This window comes from Triticum aestivum, chromosome 5A, assembly GCF_018294505.1.
Source record: "Triticum aestivum cultivar Chinese Spring chromosome 5A, IWGSC CS RefSeq v2.1, whole genome shotgun sequence".
NCBI classification, from domain to species: domain Eukaryota; kingdom Viridiplantae; phylum Streptophyta; class Magnoliopsida; order Poales; family Poaceae; genus Triticum; species Triticum aestivum.
In genome coordinates this window covers 509,658,645-509,679,778 of record NC_057806.1, presented here as the reverse complement: position 1 = coordinate 509,679,778, position 21,134 = coordinate 509,658,645, and the positions used below count along the sequence as shown (strand labels likewise).

The window sequence follows — 21,134 nt, the reverse complement described above, 5'->3', positions numbered from 1 at the left end:
TACGTTTAGTGATACAAAAAACTAAGTATTGCAAGTAACTAAACCCAAGATGGGCAAAGATGTAGAAGAGGTGATGGTTCCGATCAGTTAGTAGATTCACGACCATAGAAAGCCATCTCCAAGAAATTCTGCAGCAATTAACAACGGACATACTTCATCTAACAAATAAAATGAATTTGTAATGTAGAAGCACTGATAAAGAAACAAGAAAAAACTTCTGGCTGCCAATTATCTGATCGAAACATAGTAACACAAAAAATTAAATTTAAATAACCTAAACTAATTCAACTATCTGATCATAACATATATTGCACTGAACTAAAGATATTACTGTAACTGCATATTTCACGAAACCTAAAGAGCATAACATATATTGCAGTAAACCAATGACATCAATAGAACCAAAATCTACCGAATGCTATAAACAACACAAAAAGTATTGAAAAGGAGTTCATATGTACATGTAAGCGTTATGGAAAAACAACATAGCTCTCCAGGTAAGATCTATTTTAGTGCTTTTATTTCTATTCTAGTTATAACAAATAGCAGGACAATTATGTTATAAATCATTTCATTGGTGTGAGGCGTAATCTCAAAGGTCTTCACATAATGGCTCTTGGAAGGGGATAACAAAGATTTACTTATTCACAAATATAATTTCGTAGGTAAAAGGTAGCAAATCAAGCAAATAATACAATAACTCTTTACCTTGCATACTCAAATACCTCAACAGAACCTGAAGCACTTGCATATTTCATGAAACCTAAAGAGCATAGAAGATTATGAAATTGCTTGTATAAGTTGAGCAAAAAAGGAGAAGAGTAATACCTATTTGATCCCGCGAAGTGAAAATGGTAGCATATGCTCCCTTTGTTCCTAAATATAACTCTTTTTAGAGATTTCAATATGGACTGCATACGGCGCAAAATGAGTGAGTCTACACTCTAAAATAATGTTGAGGTCGCTGCCTCCATCCATCCCGGGGGCGGACTGGGCGGCCCGGTACCACCCTGTGAAAGCCTACGACTGGCCTCCGCAGACCGGACAGTGAGATCTTCATCTTCTCTAGGGTGTTGGTAAAGATAATGTTGAGGCCGCTGCCTCCATCCATCAAGACGCGTGAGAGGAGGCAGCCCACCATGATTGGATCTAACACCTAGGTGTGCTTGCCGGGGTGTATGGCGTCTTCGGGGTGATCCCCGACGTCGGAGGTCACCGTTTCCTGGGACCACACAAGCCGTTTGTTGGTTGCGTTTTCTACGTCGCGCGAGTTTGTGGTTTCAGCATGTATCCGCCATCATGAATATCATGTTCACGGAGGCCTTGCGAGCGTGCTTGCGGCTTCGAGGAGCATGTACGATGTGTCTCCGCATGAGGTGACCAAGGCCATCGTAGATCCCCAGAGCCTGCCCTTGCTCATCGTACACGTGATCGACAAGGTACGAGGGCGAGATGTCGAGGAATTCTCCTGACCCATCAGCGACCATGTAACGCCCCGAGACCGTTGTGCCAGGTGTCCTCCAGTTATTCGCTGTTGTTGCCTTGTCATTGCTTGCATGTCATGCTTTGCATATCATGTCATTATGTGCATTTCATTTGCATACATGTTCGTCTCATGCATCCGAGCATTTTTCTCGTTGTCCGTTTTGCAATCCGGCGTTCCGTTCTCCTCCGGTGGTCATTTCTACCTTCTTCTCGTGTGTGGGGATTAAACATTTCCGGATTGGACTGAGACTTGCCAAGCGGCCTTGGTTTACTACTGGTAGACCGCCTGTCAAGTTTCGTACCATTTGGACTTCGTTTGATGCTCCAACGGTTAACCGAGGGACCGAGAAGGCCTCGTGTGTGTTGCAGCCCAACACCCTTCCATTTTGGCCCAAAACCCACCTTAACCGTCTCCATCATCTCGGTCGTTCGATCACGATCGCGTGGCCGAAAACCGCACCTTATTTGGACTCTCCTAGCTCCCTCTACCTATAAATATGTGGCTTCCCCCGAATTTTTCGGATCTTTCCCTACCCTAACCCTAGTCTCCGTCCTCCTCCAGCCGCCGGACGTGTCCGACCGGGCCGTACATGTCCGCCCGCCGCCGCGCGTCCAACCGCCGCTCGCCACGTGTCCTCCCGCCGCCCGGCCCGCGGCGGGCCCCCGCGGCCCAGCCACCGCGCGCCGCCGCCCGCGTTCTCCTCCTCGCTGCGCCGCCCTTTGCCGCACTTGCACCGGCCGCCGCGCCTCCTCCCGTCGGCGACTTCGCCGATTCGAGCCGCCGTGTTTTCCTCCTGCTGGCGAGCCACCGCCGCGCCTCACCTCGCCGGTGCATCGCCGCGACGTCGCCGGCCCCGCCGCCCGCGCTTCGGCCGCCGCCCCCTGCCTACTCCGGCGAGCTCCCATGACGCCGGCCACCACACTCCTCTTCTCCGGCAAGGATCTCCGACGAGCCTCGGTTCACGCGCCGCCCCGATCCGGATCTGAGAGGTTGACTTTTTCTCCTCGAGATTTCACTAGCTCCCCGAAATTCCCAGATTCATATGGTCATGTTCATCACATCATAACTTTGCATCCGTAGCTCCGATTTGAGCATATAGCATATCAAAATGTTCGTCTCAGAGAGCACATCATTTCATCTCATTGCATCATTTTCATTTGAGCTCATCTGGATGTCCGAAATGCTGTTGGAAGAGTGCTATTTGAGTTAATTGTCAGATCTGCTGCACCAAATAGCTATTTGTCATTTTTGCCATGATTATTGTGTGCATGATATGCCCTGATGCTCTACATGTGTTTTGTTATATGCCATGCCATCCTTACAATGCTGCTATCCATGTATTTTTGTGATGTGTGTGGTGACTACCACAAGCTTGCAAAGTGGTGCATTCGTTAATGCTGATTTCAGGGACTTAGCATTTTCACTAAGTCCTTGATCTGTTTATCTCATTATGCCATATGTTCATGTTGTTTCCTAGTGATCCGTGCCTCTTTTGAGGATGATCAGTAAGGATGTTTTGGTAATCTTGTAGTGCTCTACCCATCCATGCCTTTGTTTGCAATTATGGAGCACCCTAGCTTGAGTCTATCGAGCTCTACTTTGGTCATTTCGTGAATCTGGGCAGATTGTCTACTTGTTAGCAATTTTGCCGAGGATGTTGTAGTTGTTCCGTGCATGCTATGTTGTTGTTCTTGCCATGTCTAGCTTGTATAATGTGTATTCTTGTTGGGTGTATGCTTAGATTGTCATGCCTTACTCTGTAGTGAGTGCATCGAGCTCGTATACATGCCTACTTGATATCCGATTTGCATGCTCCAGTTTTTCACTAAGTCTGTGATCTGTTTATATTTTTGCCATGTTCACATGCTTGTAAATATATTTTCTGATCCCTTTTGGCTCAAGGTCACTAAGGGACTTTTGTTAAGCTCTTTGAGTAGCTCCATTCCATGCTTTATTTTGCCATGTTCAGGTCCTGTAGCATATAGTTTTCATGCTCCAAAGAGTGCTATCTGATCTGAAATTCCAGGCTTGTGTTAATTTCACTAAGTCTGAATCTGTTTACCAATTGCTCTTTTTCCATGCTTGTTTGAACCTATTAATGGATGAATTGGTCGTAGCTCGTTGCTAGTCTTTTGTTAAGCATCTTGTATGGATCCCTGCCATATATTTTGTTGCCATGTTTGGGTGCTGTAGTATGTTTAACTTGTTGCATTTAAATGGCTACTTGCTGTATATCGCAGACCGGTGCCATATTTGAATTGCTTGCCATTTCCAAACCGTAACTCCGATTCCGGTGATCTTTATATCGTTTTCAAGCGATTTCATCTCACCTTTCCAGTGGCAAACTTGGATTTCCAAGTTGAGGCCAGGTTCAATCATTCCTTGTCAAATCATGCATATGCATTGCATACCGCATCCCGCATATCATACCATGTTCACGTGTTGGTTGTTTACTATGTTGTGTGCTTCTTTCCGGTGTTTGCTTCTTCGGGTTGGTTCCGGTAACGTCGCGTTTGTGAGGACCCGTTCGTCTACGTCTGTTTGTCTTCTTCATGGACTCGTTCTTCTTCCTTGCGGGATTTCAGGCAAGATGACCATACCCTCGAAATCACTTCTATCTTTGCTTGCTAGATGCTCGCTCTTTTGCTATGCCTATGCTGCGATACCTACCACTTGCTTATCATGCCTCCCATATTGTTGAACCAAGCCTCTAACCCACCTTGTCCTAGCAAACCGTTGTTTGGCTATGTTACCGCTTTGTTCAGCCCCTCTTATAGCATTGCTAGTTGCAGGTGAAGATTGAAGTTTGTTCCTTGTTGGCACATGGAGATGTTGTTCCTTGTTGGAACATGTTTACTTGTTGGGATATCACATTATATCTTATTTAATTAATGCATCTATATACTTGGTAAAGGGTGGAAGGCTCGGCCTTATGCCTGGTGTTTTGTTCCACTCTTGCCGCCCTAGTTTCCGTCATATCGGTGTTATGTTCCCGGATTTTGCGTTCTTACGCGGTTGGGTTATAATGGGAACCCCTTGACAGTTCGCTTTGAATAAAACTCCTCCAGCAAGGCCCAACCTTGGTTTTACCATTCGCCACCTAGCCTCTTTTTCCCTTGGGTTAGGCCAGCCCAAGGGTCATCTTTATTTTAACCCCCCCCCCCCGGGCCAGTGCTTGTCTAAGTGTTGGTCCGAAATGGGCAGCCTGCGGGGCCACCTCGGGGAAACTTGAGGGCTGGTTTTACTCGTAGCTTGACCTATCCGATGTTGCCCTGACAACGAGATATGTGCAGCTCCCATCAGGATGTCAGCGCATCGGGCGGCTTTGCTGGACTTGTTTTACCATTGTCGAGGATGTCTTGTAGAACCGGGATATCGAGTCTGATCGGAATGTCTCGGGAGGAGGTCTATTCCTTCGTTGACCGTGAGAGCTTGTCATGGGCTAAGTTGGGACTCCCCTGCAAGGATTTGAACTTTCGAAAGCCGTGCCCGCAGTTATGGGCAGATGGGAATTTGTTAATGTCCGGTTGTAGAAAACCTGAACTTGACCTTAATTAAAATGCATCAACCGCGTGTGTAACCGTGATGGTCTCTTTCTGGCGGAGTCCGGGAAGTGAACACGGTGTTGGAGTTATGCTTGACGTACGTTGTTTTAGGATCACTTCTTGATCATACTTTCTCGACCGTGCTTTGCCTTCTCTTCTCGCTCTCATTTGCGTATGTTAGCCACCATATATGCTAGTCGCTTGCTGCAGCTCCACCTCATACCTTTACCTTACCCATAAGCTTAAATAGTCTTGATCGCGAGGGTGTGAGATTGCTGAGTCCCCGTGACTCACAGATACTTCCAAAACCAGCTTGCAGGTGCCGATGAGTCCGTGTAGATGACGCAACCCAGCTCAGGAGGAGCTCGATGAAGATCTTGTCCTTTGTTTTGTTTCGTTCTAGTTGATCAGTAGTGGAGCCCAATTGGGGTCGATCGGGGACCTTGTCGCATTTGGGGTTCTTCTTTTATTTTGGTTTCGTAGTCGGACCTTGATTGTATTTGGATGTTGTAATGCTTTATTCATGTATTTGTGTGAAGTGGCGATTGTAAGCCAACTATGTATCTTTTTCCCTTATGTATTACATGGGTTAGTTGCGAAGATTACCTCACTTGCGACATTGCTTTCAATGCGGTTATGCCTCTAAGTCGTGCTTCGACACGTGGGAGATATAGCCGCATCGAGGGCGTTACAGACCAGCTCAAAAGGGCCAAACGTGAGGCATTGGCATGGCGGGAGCTTGCCGAACTTTTCTGATTCTCCGCACCGGGTTAGGTCTCCGACCAATGTCGCATGTGCCTGGCGCGCCAATTGACGAAGCGAATTACGATCAGATCCCTCAGTAGGGTTCACGACGAGATCGAAAGTACCAGAACAGAGTCTACACACACAGTTTACCCAGGTTCATGCCTCCAAAGAGTAATACCCCAGATCCTGCTTCTTCTTGTTATTCATGGTGAGGGGATACCTCATGCAGAGGATTACAATGGTGTACGAGATTGCTACCGAGAGTTTTAGATCCAAGATTGGATGATCAATGAGGCCCTAGACCTCCCTTTTGTATAGACAGGAGAGGTCTATAGGGTTTACAGGGGTAGGTGAGATCTGTTGCGCCGCCGCCCTCCTAACTTGAAGAGCACGTTGATTGCCTTCCCCCATAGGGCTTTCATCTACCCTTGGGCTTAGTGGGCCCTGCATAGGCCAGGCTCCATCATGTTCATTACTCTTGGTACAGGACCCCGTTATTAACCAGTTCCAGTTGTTGTGTCAACTGTACATCTGATTAGAGAGGCTTGAGTTAGAAGACACTTAGTCTTCACCTTATTCCTAGGTGGCTAGGGTTCTTGCCTCCCATTGGCGGCACCGCCGATCTACCATGTCTCCTGTGGCTTTACGACCATGGGTGTGAGGTGGACCCTGGTCCTTGCCGGTGGGAGGGCTCCGTTTTTAGGTGCTTCTTCAAGTTTTGTTAGGGTTTGTGGCTTGCTCAGGAAGACGAGACGACAACGACTTCTTGAAGATGGAATAATGTTCTCTCTGCCTTGCCCCGTCCCGGTGGTGCGTCTAGCATCGTCGGAGGGCATGTGGAGGTGTGTCTCCGGCGGATCTCGCGGGATTCGATCGGTGGATGTCTTTGGTGGATCTGCTCGGATCCGATCTTTCTACGCCCTTGTTCATGTGTTTTCAAGATGGATCATTCCGATCTAAACTTCTCTTCGTCGGCGGCGCTTGTTGTTCTAGTGCGTTGGTCTTATTGGGCTTTAGCATGAGGACTTCCTGACTATCTACTACAACAAATTATGCGCGGCTCCGACAAGAGAGGGACGCTGATGTCGACACGCCTTCTGCTCGCTTCAATGCTTGTAGCCGTGGCTAGGTGGTCTACGAATCTGGTGTAATTTTTTTTATTTCTTGTGTTCGTTGTACTACCATGATTGGAGATGAATACATCGAAAGTTTCCCGCAAATAATTCTTTGCAATATAAGATGGGCATTTTGGCCTAGAGAGAGTAAAGGTGGGGTAAACGGTAAATTGACCCTAGTCACAGTGGTCTCTACAATTCAGATCGGGTCAACCCGCCGTTGTTTTTTAGAAGAAGTCGTTCTTTGTTTTTTTAGGGGTATAACTAAGCTTTATTGATTATAGTCGACACGAAGTGGTATACAAAAAGGATTATGGGGATGGATGAACCAAATATGTCACCCCTGATGATGAGTGTTTAAAAACTTAGCTAACCTATCTGCATCAGTATTTGATGCCTGACCTTTAAAAATAAACTTACAATTAATTAAACCAGCTCACCGCTTAATCTCAGTAATGGTACAACTATAAGTGCTACTATTCCCTCTTTCAATGTTGTTCACCACCTGCTTAGAATCGGAGGCAATTATAACATTTTGAATCATCAAGTCTTCTGCGAGAGCCAAATCTTCTCTGCATGCCAACGCCTCGAGTGTGACTACATCGATGATTCCCCGGACAACCAGAGAAGAGCTGCCCAAATATCATCATCTCGGCACACTGCACATGCCGCTCCTCTCAATTTAGAATTTGCCACGATATCGACACGTTCTTTGTTTTTTGTTTTTGTTTTATTCTTTGTTTGTTGGAAAAAGAAAGAACATAATGGGCCACATTCGAACCTGATGGGCCGCCAGCCCAGGCGAGCGGTAGCAATCGAATGCTCCCGAACGGTTTTCCAACTCGGCCGGGGAGTCGGGCTGAGCAATTGAGGATTTGAGGAAGCCAGACTTGGCGGACAGATCCAGGGAGATGGGGCTCAAGGGGAACAAGCGCTTCGGCGGCCGCGGCGGCGGCGGCCAGCCGCCGGCCAAGCGCCAGGCGGCCGGGAAGGACGGCCCCGCCGAGGAAACCGACGACGGCATCGTCGTCGCGCAGGTGTTGTTTCCGTACTCCCGACCAACCTACCGCTCCCTCTCAAAAGGCAGATCCCTAAAACCCTCGACCCGTGGATTTATTTATTTTTTCATTCTTCCCTTCAGATATCGAAGAACAAGAGGGTGGCTGTGAGGAGCTGGAACGGCAAGGTGATGGTCGACATGCGCGAGTTCTACGAAAAGGACGGCAAGAGCCTCCCGACCCGCAAAGGTATCCTGGCATTTCTTTCTTGTTCCGTAGTAGCATGTTCGAGTTCGAAACCTGAATGTTTGCCTGTGCACTTGCGTATTGTATTATTACCCTGCCGTAATCCATGTGGATCTGAAATATGTTATTATCTGAATGTCAGAACATTGCATTTCTTTTGCCTACGTGGAAGGTGGGCATATGTTAAATCTTGGGGACACCTGATGCATCTAGTGGTCAACTACATACATGTGGCCCGTAATTGCTTTTTGTATTGTCCGTGCTTGGTAATGGCACTCTGTTAAGTGTAAAGCACTCTATTAAGTGAATGCTTTATGAATGAGCCAGGAGGAAGTGCAATAACAAATTCTTCCCTTTAGCAATTAGTTTGGTTACACCAATGAAGGGTCTTCAGCCTTGATATGACTTCCCCACCCACTAACATTATAATGGATGGATGTCCATATCTTGAAACAGGCATACAAAAATGAGCATCCTTGTGTTTAGCACACTATGTTGTAAGCTCAAGCAGGTGATGAACATGACATTCTGCAAAATACTTATTGTAGCTGTAGGTAGAGACTACCCCCATTTAATCCGCGTCTTACGTCTTGACGTTAATCCTTGACTACCTTTTGTCTATGCACTTCTTGGATCAGTTGAAAATGCAATATTTGGTCAAATGATGAAGCAGGGGTTCATACTTCTGATCACAGATATTTCATTACCCTAGTTGATAGATATAAATGAGTTAAGTTCTTAGATTTTGTGAGAGTATAATAAACGTCTGAATGTGTACCTATGCCACTGACTTCATTTTTAAACCCAGAATACCGTTCTATGTTCTACTCATTCAGTATCATTGAATACCAGTTGCCAGAAATGATTATCTTAAGTGTGGGTGCATTCTATTGGAATCTGGACGTACACATGCTGGCATTTTTTTTTTTTTGCTTATTTCCCTCAAGCTCAAGTACTATCTGTAATGTTTTCAGTTTAAAAGAATGTACTATCTGTTATAATTGTTCAAGATGATGCTATAGCTTTTCGGCTTATTATTTCATTTTCCTTTTTTCAGGTATATCGCTTTCAATGGATCAGGTAAGATGCATTTCAAGATCTATTTGTATCCTATACGCATAAAGCAAATCTGTTACCCTGAGAAGATAGATCATGATCTGTCTGAAATGTGAATGATACATTAGAATATCTAGTAGGCGGCGTGAAAATTTCTTGGCAAGCTTTGACATCCTTTTTTTAGCATGAAGACACGTCAGAGGATACTCCTACCTTAAAGCCGAATAATTTTAGTTTCAGTGCCCATCTCTCATGCTGTCTGTTACAGGAACATGATCACAAGTACCTTAATATGTTAAATTTGCGTGCACGTAACGTCAAGTTCGGGCCTATTGCCACATACGTACATGCCATGATTGTCTTTGTTGGCTGTGATCGACTTGCTGTATAGGTGGTACTCTGGTAGCAACCAACTATTGTGTGATCTTTTACTTGGGTTTGCAGCAACAAACCATCACTTCCTTCCTATAACAGCTCACTAGTTTTTTACATGTGCAGTGGAAGATACTGAGGGACAACATCGAAGCTATAGACGAGGCCATCAAGGAGAACACTTGATCGGAAAAGCGGCTAAGGAGATATTGCTGGGCAAAGTTTCGCTCATTTGCTGCTTAAGTATGCTGGTAGTCTAGTGCTGTTTTTAGTCACACCTTACCTGGAATGTTGCACTTATGGTGGACTGTAACTATTGTTGTCGTGAAGGTGACCTAATGCTAATGGTAGAATGGTTTTAGGGGATACACCCGGACACTGACCGGGTGCGTCGGCGGACGTTTGAGGGGTCAGATTTGTGCATCGTGGTTGTAGATGTAGTAGGGTATCATTCCGTTAGCCCCTACCTGGTAGGAATCGGGTCCAAACCCCAGTTGAATCTTATGGTTTCGCCCTGGCTGGGGTTTGATCCTGGTCCACCTTGTGCATCGGTTAAACCCGGTCAGGATATATCCCTGGCATAACCCATTCCAAATCCCTGTGTTCCACTGTTAAAATCATCTTGTCATGCTATCTAGAGAGGCGTTCAGTGGTATTTGTTCCCCTTTTCCTTTTCTTGTACTGTTTCGTGGGGTTGGAGAAGATAATTTTACCCTGGTGGAACTTTGATGTGGATGGAGAATTATTAATCATAAGTAGGCGAAAGGTGGGCACATGATCTTCTGTTAGGTCAGACAGCATGTGTATTAGTACGGTTAGGACATGAAATACCCGTTGAGACATGCAGTAACAAGCCTATTGAATAAAGGGAGCCCACCTCTAAGGGCATCCCTTTACATAAGGGACAAAGCAGTGATTTAGCTGAACACTTAGGTGAGACCACAGAACCAAGTGCCAAGCAATGGTTATTTGCTATGATCGAAACACGGAAACACTATCACATGCTGCCTTCGTTTGGATGGTGGTCACTCTTTGGACGTTGTGGTGGGCGAGAAGAAAGGCAATTCATGAACAGATTTTCCAAAGCCCATCAGCTACTCACCAATTCATTGCACGTTTCATGGCTGATCTGGAACTTTTGCCAAAGAAGATTGTCCAGCAGCGACGTACACCAGCGAACGTACCCACAAAACCTAAGGCGCCTCCCTAGAGTTTCTCCAAGATCCATGTGGACGCTAGGATATTGAGAAATCATGTCCGGGGAGCGGTGGCGGCTGTATGTCGCGACGAGGACGGCAACTTCATTGGAAGCTCGGCCTTGGTTATTGCAGGAATAGTGGATGTCGTGACACTCGAGGCCATAGCGTGTCGGGAATGTTTAGCACTCGCCGATGACTTGCTTCTAAACAACTTCATCACCACCTCTAACTCAAAGCAAGTGGTCAATGACATTGCCAAGCATGCCCGGGAGGGTATGGAGCGATTATCTCGGAGATTAACCGAAGAGCTACATCTTTTAATTGTATTTTCTCTTTTGAAGGTAGAGCATCTAACATGGATGCGGATAGATTAGCCAAGTTTACACATTCTCTTGGTCAGGGCGAAATGTCTGGACCAAAATCCAGCCGAGAGAGGGGACAAAAGGGGCAACCCCATGATACGATTTGTATTCCACACCATGCGGATTTTGAGCAATAAAAGCTTGGTTTAGCTCCTAAAAAACAGGGACAGAGCAGTAAAAGACATACAAATCTTAACCTTATCTAGTCCAGTCTCTTGCGAATCACCATTCTGTTATCTTACTACTGTTAGCCCAAAGCCTACCTCTTTCTCCTCTTTTTCCCTCATTTCTCTTCTCGTTCAATCAATCCAAATCAGAAGTGAAAGTTTGAGAAGGCGGTTAATTCCTTGTGGTTGGACAGTGATAAGTGTACTAGATGTGTGCTTCGAGTGGAGGGGAAGCTACCGTGAAACCTAGAGCAGAGGTTCTAACAATGATCGGTATCTTTCATCCATCTGGAGTTGCCACAATCATTGGTATCTTTCATCCATCCGGAGTTGCCACAATCATTGGTATCTTTCATCCATCCGGAGTTGCCACTCTCATAATTAGGAAGTGGTAATGTGGATCAGCACCATGCAGACATGCCTTTGAGAAAGGAAAAGAAAAGGGGCAACAAAGACAGTCATAAAAGGTACCACGTCACTCCATAGAGGAAACCAAGAAAAATATAACCTTAGCACATAAGCATAGTGGAAAAGCTAACCTAGAAAAAGCTACGATAAGCATTTCCTAGATCTTGAGGTAAGCTTAGGAATGAATCCTGAAAGCAAACAGGAGGAATGCAGGAAGCAACTCACACCATTTAGCCATATTATGGAAGCCATTTCGCACATTAACCATTCTGCCCTCCTTGGATGGGAAACCTTAGAGGAAGGCCAAGCGAGAAATAAACAATTCGAGAAAGACAATAATGTAGGAATTACAATGATCTCAAATTCAAATTTGTGCTAGTGGTTCGAATCCACAACAGAACAATGAATGAATGGCGGGCGGATTGGGTTGAGCAAACAGTTCGATAAGAGAAGAACAACCTATGGCTTAGAAACGATGAGCATTCATATGAAATCCATGGGTTGATTCTTAAGATGATCCGCTCCCAAGACATACTATTTGAACAAAAAATTGCTTTCCCAACTGGAGCAGGAACCTTTCTACTAAATAGGAGGGATATGGAAGAAGAGATAAATGACAACTATCTCCAAAGAATTGAAAAGAGGTGTGCGAACTATGTTATTGAATCGGCCATGAAAACCTAAAATGAAGTAGTTTTTTTGAGATAAGCATGTATTGGAGGCTTATTTCCCAATAAGTCAATAGCTATCCTTCGCTATTGGGGGCTAGGTCACTCTATGAGATAAGTTTCATGTATGCTTTGAAGCAGTTAACTCCCTTTTAGGAGTGATCATTTTTTTTAGACCATGACCGGTCTAGAATCTCTCTCATTGAGCATCTCTTTTGCGCCCGCTTTCTTCTTGATTTATTGCAGCAGCTAGAAAACCTTTTTCCAAATTCGATTATAGTTGATGATGTTTCAAGAAATTCCATCCATCTCATCGCCAAGAATAAATACCAGTCCTGTAAATCTCTATGACAATCTCTGATTTAGTTTAGTTGATCTTTTTCTATTATGAAAAGCAAGAAAACACCTATTTCTTACTTCCTTCCCTAAAAAAAACTATTCCTTACTTCCCCTACCGGCCCTACCTACATCACCTGAACAGTGTAATAGACAAGAACACAGTCACTGAAGACTTCTTGCCGTGGATGAAGACGCTCTGTTCCACATTAGCGGATGGTGCGAGACTGGGCTGCATGCTGGTTCAGAGTTCAGCTTGACAGTTTCATACGGAGTACATCCTTGGCCCAGTAGAGTACATACATGTTCATGGAAAGTAAAAGCAGATAGAAATTAAGGCGCTGCCATCAAGCAAGTTAATTTATACTGTCAGCTGTCACAAACTCGACCAGGAACATGCCTCCTAACTTGTGAGCAATATGAAGAAATCGAGAGCCAATGCCATATCTATTCATTATCACAGCAAGATATACAAATCGGAGCAGATGTTAATAATACAGCACTCCAAACAAACATAAAATTCCCTCAAGATCCCTCCCTGAAGGGAATGTGTGAGTCTAGAGTACAACGGAATCTGGACTGCTCCCAGGCATGATCAACAGCCGCATAGTCCTCCTAGCTGGCGAGATAGCCAAGCGAGCTCTTGAACATCGCATGCCACATGTATGCCCTGGAGAGGACCGTCTCGGAGCTCGTGGCGCGTGCCCAGTTCCTGGTCGGGAGGTGCTGGAGGAACATGACCATCTCTTGAAAATCAGCTTCTGTAGCTTCTCTGACAAGCATTATTGAGGTGCATATGCCACTCTCTTCTCCAGGCAAGAATAAGTTGCACCTGAACAGCGCCAGCAGTCACTGCAGGTGGTAACCGGAGCAGAAAAATAAACGTTAACAGGTGCAGAAAAGACGTGATGGGGTTCCCATGAGGCCATGACTAGCTTGTGTTCTTTCCACAGGAGGACATGAAGCTGCCATAGATAGCCTCACAAGTGACAGAGAAGGTACTATTGTCGACATCAAGGCAGATCCTTCCGTCCGGTGAAGAGTGTACATTTGGCTTCAAAATTTGTCCACAAAAGAATGTATTTCTATCTTTCCAATGCACTTTAAAGTAGAAAAAATACTTCTCTCTCATCACACGGTAATCAAGACCAATAACAATCTACACATGGTCTTCTTAATTTCTACATGCACTTAGCTCATTGGGGGTTGGGTAATTAAAGAGGAGAGAGATGGTGGCTTGCAACTCCGGCTATGTCTTTTAAGCATAGCCAGTCCCAAGCCCGGGTAAAGGAGGAGGGTTGTGATAGGCTTGGCGAGCCAACGTAAAAACTAGCCAATCCCATGGGTATGAAACCCATTTGAGCGAGAGTAGTACTAGGATGGGTGACCTACTGGGAAGTCCTCGTGAAAAGGTTTCATATATAAGGGTTGTGATAGGCTTGGCGAGCCAACGTAAAAACTAGCCAATCCTTTGGGTATGAAACTCATTTGGGCGAGAGTAGTATTAGGATGGGTGACCTCCTGGGAAGTCCTCGTGAAAGGGTTTCATATCTAGCCTACCCCAACTTGTTTGGGACAAAAGGCTTAGAAGAAGAAGAAGAAGAAGAGACGGTGGCTTGCATCTTTCCAATGCATTTTTTACTTCACTCCATAATTTGTCCTAAAATCTCTAGATGTACACTCTTCACCGGACAGATGGAGTACACCAGTACGAGACATTAGTATCTTACCAAGAGTGCATAGATCTGGCTTGTCCGGGGTGTAACTCATGGAGCAACCATTTCACTCCATGAAGCTGAAACCCAGCTCTTTCTTCGCTCCCTTGTCCACCATCATCTGCCGAATGGCTCTTGCATCTTCCCATCGACCATTGACTGCATACAAGTTGAAGAGAACAGCATAACGACCACCATGTTGTGGCTCTAGCTCAATGAGCCGCTTCCCAACCCGTTCGCCGACAGTAATATCATTATGCATCCGGCATGACGACATCAGCGCACCCCATTGCGACGCATGTGGCTCCATTGGCATATCCAACAAGACAGCCTCAGCCTCCTCAACGCGTCCTGCACGCCCAAGGAGATCAGCTAGGCACCCATAGTGCTCTCTCTGTGGCTCGATCCCGTGCTGCCGCATCGACTGGAAAATTTTCCTCCCTTCGTCCAGACGACCTGTGTGGGTGCACGCGCACAAAGCAGCAACAAAGGTTGACTGATTTGGCACAAAACCTTTTTCGTGCATCCTTTGGAACAATTCAAGAGCACGCTTGCCATGGCCATTCATCGCAAGCCCCCCGATCATCGAATTCCACAGCACGACGTCACGGCAGCGAACAGAGTCAAAAGCACGCCACGCCTCCTCCATGCACCCGCACTTGCAGTACATGTCCACCAGGGCGGTCTCGGCCATGACATTCCTCTGCGTCCCTGCAAACCCCTCTGTTTCCATATACCGATGGACCCACCGACCCCTCTCGACGGCACCAAGATGAGCGCATGCCTTGAGCACGCTCACCAGCACCACCACATCCGGCTTGAAACCCTCCCCCATCATCCGATCAAACACCCGCAGCGCCTCGTCAAACTCCGCCGCACGCACAAGCGCGTCGACCATGGAGCTCCAGGACACCAGGTTCCGCCCGGGCATTCTGCCGAACACCTCCCGCGCCGCTGCCAGGTCGCCGCTCTTGCCGTAGCCGGACACCATGGTGTTCCAGGAGGCGGCGTCCAGAGCGGCGCCCGAGTCGTCGAACACCCTGCGCGCGTGGGGCAGGAGGCCGAGGGCGCAGTAGAGCTTGAGGAGGGAGTTGGTGACGACGGGGTGCGCGAGCGCGCCGCACTTGAGCGCGTGCGCGTGGGCGACGGGCGCGGCCAGGCGGGTGCAACCGCCGGAGGCGGACGAGGCGAGGGCGGCGAGGAGGAGGGAGAAGGTGTAGGGGGTGGGCGGCGTGGCGGCGCGGATGCGGGAATAGAGGGCGAGCGAGGCGGCCGCGGGGGCGCCGCGGCGCGCGAGCTCGGCGTGGAGCGGGCAGCCGTGGGAGGGCGCTGCGGAGAAGAAGGCGACGGCAGCGAGTCTGCGGAGGCGGCGGGGCGCGGCAGCGAACGGCCACCACGCCATTTGGTCTGGGGGCGTCACTGAGGTCACAACATGGTGGCCCCATGCATGAGGTGGTGGGCTAGGGTTCGAGGGTTCGAAATTTCAATGAAAATTTCGAAATTTTCGGTGGTTAACAGAAATTCAAAATATTTGTAATCCCAAAACTTCGAGACAGATTCAAGCATATTTAAATTTAATCAAAATCATTAAAAGTAAATGAATTTTGATACATCAAAATCTGAAATAATTTCCGAAAGTTTGCGTACTTCTATGAGGTCTGGAAATTTTCTCTGTTTTTGAAATTTAAAAAGTTGATTTGTACTACCTATTAAGTCCCTGTTTGATTCATAAGTCCTAGGACTTTTTTTAGTCCCAATTTATAAGTCCCAAGTCCCTAAAAAATCCCTACCTGTTTGGTTCCTGGGACTTATAAGTCTCTATAAGACCATATTACAACTATAAGTCCCTCCTTGGGAGTCTTATTTCATAAGTCCCAAATGCCCACTTTAAGTCCCTATAAGTCCCTCTTATTTGGTTTAGATGGGACTTATAGGGACTTATTTAAGTCCCTAGACCAATAAGTCACTGGAAACAAATACCCTTTAAATCCGGTGTCCGGTTCCTGCGACCCCTTTCACAGTTGCACCAAAACATCGAATTGGTTGGCTTGCTCAACCTCTCGAACCGTGTTTTGTAGAATCCCAACTATTTCTTCTCATCAACAAATATCAGCGAAATGCACGCAACTAATGACCTCTCGAGTGCTCGAGTCCAGCAAAGGGATTATAATGGCGGCCAAACACTGTCATAGAAATCTTGATATCTTTGTTGCGGATGGACATTCTGTAATGTCTATAACACATTGCGCACGGTGTGACACTAGGCCTGCGTTTGCATGTTCAGACAAAGTAACAGTTTCAGAAAGTTTGGGCTATGAACTCTAAATAACTCAAACAAAATGCCAAAATGGCCATCAGATTTGAAAAGAATACGGTAATTGCATCAAAAACCAATGAGATATATTCATTATCACCGAGACGGTAGTTTCACAGCGAGATATACAAATCGGAGCAGATATTCATAATACAGCACTCAAAATAAACATGAAACTCCCCCATTGTTCCTCCGGGAAGGGTATATGTGAGTCTACATTACAACGGAAGCTGGACTGCTCCGCCGCCTGCTCCCAGGCATGATCAACAGCCGCTTAGTCCTCCTAGTTGGCAAGATGGCTGGGCGAGCTCTTGAACATGGTGTGCCACATGTACGCCCTGGAGAGGACCATCTCGAGCTCGTGGTGCGCCCAGTTCCTGGTCGGGAGGTGCTGGAGGAACATGACCATCTCCTGGAAATCCAGCTTCTGCAGCTTCTCCGACCACTGGGGAAGAAAGAGACAAAGGGAACATCACTCTGAATCCAAATCTTTAGTGGAAATCCGTAAGCTGGATTGCACACAATGAAAACAGGGAACATACTAGACAATCAGTACAGGGCAAGGAGTACTTTCACTTACTGTTAACAAAAAGCTAGCTGATATGTACACGAGAAAATCTGGTAGATAATCTCCTTCAGCAAGATACGTATCCCACAAGCGTGTCACGAGATGAAATGGAACCTGCAGCAGTATGAGGTATTAAGGGACATCAATGTAAACATCACATGGAAGCAACGCCCCTTGACTAGACTAACCTCACGTATCAGAAGACAATTGAACCAACGGAAGGCAAACTGAAGGAACTCCAACCCTTGTTCCTCTATGTGCTTCGATAAAGGTTCTGTATACATGGAAGATGTCACAGGACAATGTCAGTATTTTGAGTATCAGCCAAACTGATATCTATTACCAGGAGATCCATTGTCAAACTACCTTCTATACTTAATTGTTATAATAGGAAGGGAAGTCATATATGTCAATCGATAGAACGTTACCATCTATTCGGTGAACCAACTCTTTCAACCTGAATACAAGGCGTTGTATTCCAGGTTGTGCAAAGGTGTAATGGTCCTGCATGCCATCCAGAAACTTCGAGAGACACCAATAGCAGTCTGCTTCTATATTAGAAACGTCCTGCAAAGAAAGGTTCTCCATGGACCAAGTGTCCATATTGCCTTCTAAGTGCTCTGATAAGAACACAATCAAGAATGGTGTAACAAGGTCGTTTATTCCTTGGACGTAGCCACTTGCAGGGTGCCTGATGGCCCTGAAAATGAGACATTGTTGTGTTAGGAAATAGTGGAGAAAAGCAAAGAAGAATCATTATTCTGGCAGCATCAGAGGTCAAGTTTCATGAAAAACTCCACCCATCTGATCATTTTCCACCAGAATTCATCAAGCAGTGCAATGCCTAACTATGAGGTAAAAAAAGGCTAGTGCTTTTAGCAGAACCAATCAGAATGCATGTTCAAAAATATATATATAGGACAGTTTTATTGAAGAATCAAGATGAATCAGACAAGTGCAGTGCCTCACCAGGTATATAAAATGCGCTCCAAGGATTTCTGAATCTGAGGATCCTGGAAAAATGTAACATCCGGGACAGTTCTTGGGCAATCAACAGCAATCTACAAGACAGTGTGTGAGTAAAGATTGATGTATTCTATGAAAAATGGGCAGACCTGGTGATGCGAATTCAGGCCTGAAATGTTACCTGGCGAAGCATTGTAATCTCTTCATCAGAGCGTTCAGTATCCGGAATATCATAGTATTGAGAAACACACTCAACATACTCAAGTCTTTTCCTCGTTAAAACACCTTCTCTTCTATCCGCATTGGGTGGTGCATATCCCTGTAGCCAACTGTTATTAAATTCAATACTGAAACACCACACTAGAAAGAGGTCACATTATCTCACAATAAACATGTTATATGTCTACTAACCAAAAGAAGCCTCCATATGTTAGGTCGCATATAAGGTGGCACGCCACTCCAAGATAATTCACGCAATTTATCTACATAATCAAGTAGAACAGTGAGTGACAACTGAATTCTGTGGACAAGCTATGAAAATTAAACAGAAAAACAATATTGTATAAGTACACAGCTACCGTAAAATCCAATCAGAATTAAACCTGAAACTAGAAAAATATGGTGCCCATTAACCAGTAAAGAATTAATAAACTAATTTATAATGCCACAAGTTCAGTAAATATAAAATTCAGATTTACTACCATCTCAGTAATTCAGTATTACAAACAATTTTGCATGGTTAAAACTTTAAAACTGAGAAAATCACCTAAAGTGAGAAAAAATATCTGTCAGTGGAAACAACTCACCATATTTAGATTGTCACTCTGGTAAAATTTGCATTTTTTTTCATTTGGGTTGCAATCAAAATGACCAAATAGAAGCTACATATAAATAATAAATTTCCAAACCAGCAAATAAATTCAATGTTGATTTCAAAATTCAAATTCTGCACACTTAACAACTCTTGAATCAATCCTATATAGAAATTGTGCATACCTAATATAACAGCTGGCCTAGAGAGTTCATTTGTGAATTTGGTAATCCTTGCGGAATCTGTTGCTCTAGCCCCGGAAACTAAACCCTGGGCATCTGGTAATGAATTGACGCTACTTGTCGATGGTGAAATTGGTTTCTTAGAACTGATGTTGTCAGTCGTATTTCCAGATGCTTGCCCTTCTACCTGAACAAGTAGAATATCACCAATTACAATCTGGACTATCATATGTCACAAAGCAATGCCGAGAAATGACACATTACCTCCTGTGAGCCTTCATTTTGTTCATATTCATAGCGATCATTCTCAGAGCGTGGGGAGTATTCAGGAGGTGAAATTGGCTCGGATCTTCGGGTTAGCATAACCTTCCCAGGAAAGCTTCGTCCTTTGAGCATTCTGACAAAGAATTGGGTAAAAATAGCAACAAGCTCTTGCTATAAGGTTACAAGCAGACAGACTTTGCAATACTAGCAGACAGTAAGTGGTATATCTAATTATGATCATGGAGTAAAATTTAGACAGGAACACTACGTAAGTGGACAGAAGCCGTCGATGTTTAAACTAAAAATGTACTCCAAAAGGCTGAAATACTGATGTATTCCTATTTCATATATCAAACTCTATATTCCTAACTGTTAAATCATGATACTCCTTTGTGAGGGGTGTACTATTGACTGCACTCATTCAGGGACTGACCCTTGCACGTTGCGGAGTGTCTGGTTGAAGCGCCATTCCGAGTTGTTGGGGCTTCCTCCGCCGCCGCCACCGCCGCTACTCATTGCCGGGAGTGGCGGTGGAGAGCAACCGATCAGGGGTTGCTCTTCGCCGGATCTTGTTGCCTAGCCCCCGATTCGGCCCTGCATGCACTCGCTGCTCATTCCCCGAAGTATCCACATCTATATGCGCCGGAGCAACCACGTGCCAAACAGCTTAGGGCCACGTACCTCGAAGCGCAACCAGTGGCGATCGCCGCGTGCCCGCTGCGGCAGCGCGGCAGGAAGTCCGGGCAGCAGGTCGCCGGCGCGGTCCAGCGCTCGCGGGCGCGAGCCCCAAGAACCGTACGACGGAGCTTCGGTGCCGCGGATCGGCCGGCCACTCCAACCCAACCCTACCCGCAATGCGGATCGCCGAAATCAGTGAGCAGCACCGGGCGGGGAGACGGGTAGAGGAGGTCCCGCGGATAGCGCGGCGGCAGCGCGGGGAAGCGGCCGGGGAGGAGGCGGCGCAGTATAAGTTTTTTTTTTCTTGGACGGGAATGGGGATCTGAGGAACGAGGTGGGAGTGGGGATCGCTGGGCGAGGAGACGAGAGGTGGGAGACGACAACGGGTGAGGTGGCACGCCCGCGCCAACGGCCGGATGGATGACACCTGGCCTAATGGACGGGTGAGATTCTCCTGTGGTGCTGTGTCACTGTAGCGTATCGGAGGTCTCGGTAACAAAGGGATTTTTGTGGGGAAAAAGACATACAGTATTGTTTCTTAAAAATTGGAACCAAGTCATCCAAAAATATTGAACACATTGTTTCTTAAAATTCTGAGGCAACATGGTCATCCACGCATATGTACATGAAACATCAATGATTAAATCGTCATAGGCGTCTGGCTAATCCCGCGAAGTCTTTCACCAAGGAAAGAAATTCTTTTTAAAGAAGACAAACAAGACGTCAAATATGATACTTCCTCCGATTCATGTTTGCTGTTTTATTACAACTTTAAAATATATGATTCCTGATAGGTTATGGTACCTTAACCAAATAGCCAACGGTTCTTACATTATGGTTTTACTTAACTTCGGATGTGTGATTGCCAAACAGGGAGTGAAAACGTAGACTAGTTATATGATGAGTTGCATGGATAAGAAAAAATAGGTAG

At 45.8% G+C, this 21,134-nt stretch overlaps 3 protein-coding genes across 5 annotated transcripts; 1 reads left to right on the top strand and 2 right to left on the bottom strand.

Moving 5' to 3' along the window:
* Positions 1-7,724: 7,724 nt before the first annotated feature.
* Positions 7,725-10,182, top strand: LOC123104400 (RNA polymerase II transcriptional coactivator KIWI). Of its 2 annotated transcripts, XM_044526239.1 has the most exons (4): positions 7,729-7,930; positions 8,035-8,140; positions 9,195-9,217; positions 9,692-10,182. In XM_044526239.1, the coding sequence occupies exons 1-4, from the start codon at positions 7,805-7,807 to the stop codon at positions 9,749-9,751; spliced, it is 315 nt and encodes a 104-aa protein (XP_044382174.1). In that variant the 5' UTR covers positions 7,729-7,804; the 3' UTR covers positions 9,752-10,182. The 2 variants fall into 2 exon arrangements, with proteins under 2 accessions (XP_044382173.1, XP_044382174.1); XM_044526238.1 differs by lacking the exon at positions 9,195-9,217 and having other exon boundaries at positions 7,725-7,930.
* Positions 10,183-13,034: 2,852 nt separating this feature from the next.
* Positions 13,035-15,877, bottom strand: LOC123104399 (pentatricopeptide repeat-containing protein At1g05750, chloroplastic). Of its 2 annotated transcripts, none has more exons than XM_044526237.1 (2): positions 14,436-15,877; positions 13,035-13,537 (listed from the first exon to the last, which is right to left on the bottom strand). In XM_044526237.1, exon 1 carries the CDS (start codon positions 15,820-15,822, stop codon positions 14,488-14,490), a length of 1,335 nt encoding a protein of 444 aa, XP_044382172.1. In that variant the 5' UTR covers positions 15,823-15,877; the 3' UTR covers positions 13,035-13,537; positions 14,436-14,487. The 2 variants fall into 2 exon arrangements, with proteins under 2 accessions (XP_044382172.1, XP_044382171.1); XM_044526236.1 differs by having other exon boundaries at positions 13,035-13,557; positions 14,436-15,875.
* Positions 15,878-16,798: 921 nt separating this feature from the next.
* On the bottom strand, positions 16,799-20,554 carry LOC123104398 (GTPase-activating protein gyp1). The gene is made up of 11 exons (XM_044526235.1): positions 20,207-20,554; positions 19,959-20,119; positions 19,526-19,658; positions 19,265-19,448; positions 18,680-18,750; positions 18,450-18,587; positions 18,272-18,363; positions 17,731-18,002; positions 17,491-17,576; positions 17,315-17,416; positions 16,799-17,179 (listed from the first exon to the last, which is right to left on the bottom strand). Exons 2-11 carry the CDS (start codon positions 20,039-20,041, stop codon positions 17,018-17,020), a joined length of 1,323 nt encoding a protein of 440 aa, XP_044382170.1. The 5' UTR covers positions 20,042-20,119; positions 20,207-20,554; the 3' UTR covers positions 16,799-17,017.
* Between the last annotated feature and the right edge of the window lie 580 nt (positions 20,555-21,134).

Excerpts from the sequence above, each read along its gene's own strand:
- LOC123104398 (XM_044526235.1), bottom strand. The coding sequence starts at position 20,041 with ATGAGTAGCGGCGGTGGCGGCGGCGGAGGAAGCCCCAACAACTCGGAA. Across the intron at positions 19,449-19,525 it reads AAAATGAAGGCTCACAGGAG|GTAGAAGGGCAAGCATCTGG; the intron begins GTAATGTGTCAT and ends CTACTTGTTCAG. Across the intron at positions 17,417-17,490 it reads ATTGTCTTCTGATACGTGAG|GTTCCATTTCATCTCGTGAC; the intron begins GTTAGTCTAGTC and ends ATACTGCTGCAG.
- LOC123104399 (XM_044526237.1), bottom strand. The coding sequence starts at position 15,822 with ATGGCGTGGTGGCCGTTCGCTGCCGCGCCCCGCCGCCTCCGCAGACTC.
- LOC123104400 (XM_044526238.1), top strand. The coding sequence starts at position 7,805 with ATGGGGCTCAAGGGGAACAAGCGCTTCGGCGGCCGCGGCGGCGGCGGC. Across the intron at positions 7,931-8,034 it reads ACGGCATCGTCGTCGCGCAG|ATATCGAAGAACAAGAGGGT; the intron begins GTGTTGTTTCCG and ends TCTTCCCTTCAG. Across the intron at positions 8,141-9,691 it reads GAGCCTCCCGACCCGCAAAG|TGGAAGATACTGAGGGACAA; the intron begins GTATCCTGGCAT and ends TTACATGTGCAG.